The 4,907-nt window shown below is 40.9% G+C and overlaps 1 protein-coding gene across 1 annotated transcript; it reads left to right on the top strand.

Moving 5' to 3' along the window:
• The first annotated feature begins 230 nt into the window (after window positions 1–230).
• On the top strand, window positions 231–848 carry LOC138009862 (uncharacterized). The gene has a single exon (XM_068856855.1). It carries the CDS (start codon window positions 231–233, stop codon window positions 846–848), a length of 618 nt encoding a protein of 205 aa, XP_068712956.1.
• The last annotated feature ends 4,059 nt before the right edge of the window (window positions 849–4,907 follow it).

Here is a 4,907-nt window from a genome sequence, read left to right as displayed (position 1 = left end):
AGGTTAATTGGACTTATTTTAAGACCTATGATAGGGTCTATACCTGTACCAAAAAAGAGATAAATACAACATGTACTTCACATGAATTATGGTGGCACAAGAATACTTACATGTGCATTCATGAACAAACTTGCATATTAGCAAACATGGACAGTGCTGGGATGGTCTGAGTGTGGCTATCTTAGGGGGAGTGGTTTTTTTAGCTCTCATTATACAGCAAAAATACAGACATGCTTGATGTAGTAATTGGATTATATGTGTTGTGGCATAAATATAAAAAAGCTCGTAACGAGGTAACAGCAGCCTTAAGAAAAGCTAAGGCAAGTTATTTCACGAAAATGTTCGAAGAGGTGAAGAAATCGAGCGCCTACTTGAACCTGATCAATAGGGCTAGAAGTTGCACGAAACACAAAAGCACTATCGGTCCCATTAGAAGAAATGATGGCAGCTTAGCTTTGTCTGACAAGGAGAAAGTACAGTTGATAAATTCGTACTTTGCCACGATCGAAAACTTAACAAGCACCCTTCCAGCGATCTCAGACAATAGCCAAATGCAGATTACAAAACAGGATGATCTGTCAGAATTATCAACGACAAGTATAACTCCTATTACAATTAGCGAGCGATTTGTTCAAGAGAAGATCAATAAATTAAAGGCCAAGAAATCAACAGGGAGTGATGGCATTTCACCAAAACTCCTAAAGCTTGCGGGCAACACTATTGTTCCGGCACTAGTCGATACATACAATTACAGTATCAACAGAAGGGTAGTCTTCTCTTTGTGGAAGATGGCTCGACTAACTCCTATTTCTAAAAAGGACGACAAGACAGACGACAGACTGCGGTAATTATAAAGCAGTCTCCCTCTTGAGCGTGCCGAGTAAAATCTTGCAAGCAGAAATTAATGATAGACAAGGGAAGCATGTATTTGAGGACAACCACCTGATAACTGACAAGCAATGGGATTAATAGACGAGGCCACTCTTCTGAACTTTTATCAGTTCATATGACTGTTATATGACGTACGGCATTGGATTCGAACAGCCTTGTTGCGGCGGCTTTTGTGGATTTTAAGAAGCCTTTGACAGTGTGTCACATGAGATCTTACTTGAAAGAACCTTTGGAATCAGTGGAGGTCTACTAGAATGTAACAGTTAGTATACTGCAGGGATCAGTCCTGGGTTCGACTTTGTTTACTTTATTCACCAACGACCTACCATCCACTGTCAGTTCAGGGTCTTTATTAATGTATGCCGACGAATCCACGATATTCTGTATTGGTCAGTCAGCACATTTAGCCATCGCCCTGTTAAACAAGGCTTTGCAAGAAGTTTACCGATGGTGTCTATCAAATCGACTGACACCACATACGGGAAAAAGTGAAGTTATGTTACTTTCCAAGAAAGACGTCATAGGACCTCTACCCCCGACGCTCTGAGGAAAACGCAGTCTTGCGTTACATCACAAAACCCTGTCTGCTAGGAATTACTGTAGATAATAGACTTACCTGGGTACCGCGTGTGTTGGACCCTAAGGAAAAGCTTTGCGAACAAACTGGAACTATTAAAACGTTCCAGGTTTTTTCCTAAAGATGTCTTACTGAAATTCTATTTTAGTATAATTTTATTATCTATTATGTATGGCCTTGTTTTGTGGGGCACGTGCTGTAATGCGGATATTATCAGCTCAATTGAAAGACTTCATTGTAGGGCTGCTAGGATCATTTTTCATTTACCTAAAGATATGACATCTTGTCGCGTATTAAACCTTGCAAATTGGAAGTGGAAATTTTAAAACTATTTTATAAGGCGAATAAGCCATCCGCAACCTCCTCGAAAACAAAAAAAAAGAACGGAAAGAGAAAAAAAGATCATGCAAACTAAACGTAAACACAAGTTGTAATTATTCCAAGTTCGAGTGAGGCCTAACACTACTGTGAAGTTTTATACACCCAATTATTCCATCAGAGATCAACCCTAGTATTGGAATTAGGCCCACACAAGGACAGAGAAAACTCCGATCAGGGCGGGATTTGAACCCACGACGTTCGGATTGATCACCGTTGCTCTGCCGACCGAGCCACAAGGCCAGAATGGGAGAAGGCCCTGGGTATGGGAGATGTTATTCACAAGGAAAAATTTGGCTGGGGCCAAGCCTAATTTAGATAATCGTTAATTGTTGTCCTTCAGTAGCATATTGAGAGTAATAATTCCAAGTTCGAGTGAGGCCTAACTTTACTGCGAAGTTTTATATACCCAGTTATTCCATCAGAGATCAATCTCAGCCGAATTTGTCCTTGTGACTAACATCTCACATACCCATGGCCTACTCCCGTTCTGGCCTTGTAGCTCGGTTGGTAGAGCAACGGTGATCAATCCGAAGGTCGTGGGTTCAAATCCCGCTCTGGTCGGAGTTTTCTCTGTCCTTGTGTGGGCCCAATAACAATAATAGGGTTGACCTCTGATGGAGAAATTGGGTATATAAAACTTCTAAGCCTCACTCGAACTTGGAATTATTACTCTCAATATGCTACTGAAGGACAACAATTCATGATTACAAGTTGTAATATTTACAAGTTTTGTTTTTTTCAAAGAACTATTAACAATATACCTCAATCGGGGTAGGAACAAAGAAACTGCCTGCAGCCAGGGCAGCATCGCAGGTCTGGCCAGTACCAGTATCGTCGGTTACTGGCAAGATGAAATTGATTACATCTGCTACACCGGAACCATGCAGGCTGGTTTCTGGGGGGCGGGTTGGTGGCCAGGACGGCCGCGAAGGAAAGCCACAGACAGATGGCTAGGCTTTCTGCAACCAAACAACAGGGTCGTATTTAGTCACAGCGTCACATTCATATCAGGAGTGAGTCGTAGGAAAAACTCGCCAATGTCATTGACCAGGGCTTCCATTTTATCCCGGTGCTCCATCTTTACCTTCTTCTTTAAAATGAGCTCCTGCAGCTCGGGTGGGAGGAAGTCCCAGTAACTTGCCATGTTGGATTTAGGTCTCATGGAGTGAAGTGTGCTATTTTATACCGTTCATCCCACCTAATTTTCAACCGTACTTCCCATGGAGGAACTGGGGCTGGACTCCCTCAAAACGCCATGTAGGCTTGAGAGCCCCAATCTATCCTAGTTTCAAGCTGACGAGTAAGTAAACAACACTTTAAAAATTTATTCATGGGTTTGCCCTTATTCAGGTTGCAATATGTAGAGATTTGAAGGCGTACCAAAAATAACTGAGTACACATAAATTTTTGTATGATAAAATTAACATGTTGTACACTGTAGCTTCATATTTTTTCTTTAGGACTGTTTACATGACTAACAGAGAACTAGGTAACCACCAGTCGCTTATAAATGCACTCACAAAATTTCCAGACTTGTGGATTTCTCAGTCTCAAAAAGATTATTTTCTACCAAACCTCAGTGCTGAAGATACTGGACGGATCTCAATATGGAGCAGTGCCTAAATCCTCCACTACACTCACCCTGTTAGATATGCTAAACAATTGGACCATGGCCACCAACGGAAACGGCACTACTGTAAGAATAATCGTGTTTGACTTTAGGAAAGTTTTGACCTGATAGATCATAGGATTCTAACAGGTAAGTTAAGATCTCTCAATTTGCCAGTACATGTTGTAAATTGTATGATGAATTTTCTTAGCGACCGTTGAGGGGTGCGTGTCGCAGTGGGGTTTGGTTCCCTCTGGCGTCCCCCAGGGCACAAAGCTTGGTCCCTAGCTGTTTATCCTTGTTATCAACGATTTAATAGTTCATGGCGCAAGCCTATGGAAATATGTAGACAATACAACTGTATCTGCAGTTGTAGAGAAAGGTCAAATCAGTTTCGCCCAACAACCAGTGAACTCAGTTAAGGACTGGGCTATTAAGAACAGGTTCCAACTTAGCGAAAAATGTAAAGGGTTACAAATAACCTTTGCAAAACATCGTGATGATCTGCCTCCTTTACTAGTCATCGGTGAGGCCCTTAAAGTTAAAGATAACGCCACGTTACTCAGCTTAACTATCAGCAGTAATCTTACTTGGAACGAGCATATGTCAACATCAGCTTAAAAAGCTGCTAAACGCCTTTAGTGTCCCTAAGGCAGAGCTAGTAAGTTTTTATATCACATGTATAAGGTCTGTACGTGATTATGCCATACCAGTTTTTCACTCTTCACTTCCTGAGTACTTGGTTAAAGACTTAGAGAGGGTGCAAAAGAGGGCCTTAGCAATAATTTGTCCAAATCAAACTAAATCAAACTTACTCAGACGCTCTTTTATCCATGAATTTAGAGTCATTAGACCAGCATCATCTAAGCCAGTCACTTTAACTCAATAGAAGGGGATATCTCTCATCGTTTACATAAGATAAGCTATTACCACCTTTGCATAAGTCTAAGTATAATCTAAGACGCTCTCGAACTTATGATGTTAGTTTTAAAACCAATAGAGCCAAATGCAGCTTTTTCAATTTTTATTGTATATAATTGTCTATTAGTATCTACTCTTGTATTTAATGTATAACGAAATTCAGCCCTTTGGCTGCAATGTTTTACTCAAATAGACTATTCACTATTCACTATTCACTACATCTTCAATTTGTGCAAGCAGTATCTAAAAGGGGACAGCCCAAGGAAGTTTTCTCCAGTAAAGGTAACCTTAAAGTACTCGGTTTGTTCAAGGGTAACTCCCTTTACCCACACGACTGTCTATTAAAACCATTAGCTAGTAAAGCCAACTGAACTAACAACCCTGTACAATGACTCAAGTAAATCAACAGCAGTACCAACGTGTACAGTCACCTCCTGATAACTCGAACCTCGTGCTAACTCGAACCAAAATCAATTTCCCCTGGATTTCCGTCACACATTCACTGCAATGTTAACCTCGGTAGCTCGA

This window comes from Montipora foliosa, chromosome 7, assembly GCF_036669935.1.
Source record: "Montipora foliosa isolate CH-2021 chromosome 7, ASM3666993v2, whole genome shotgun sequence".
Lineage (NCBI taxonomy): Eukaryota > Metazoa > Cnidaria > Anthozoa > Scleractinia > Acroporidae > Montipora > Montipora foliosa.
Note: the sequence above shows the minus strand (reverse complement) of the source record. Positions and strands in the feature narration are given on the sequence as shown.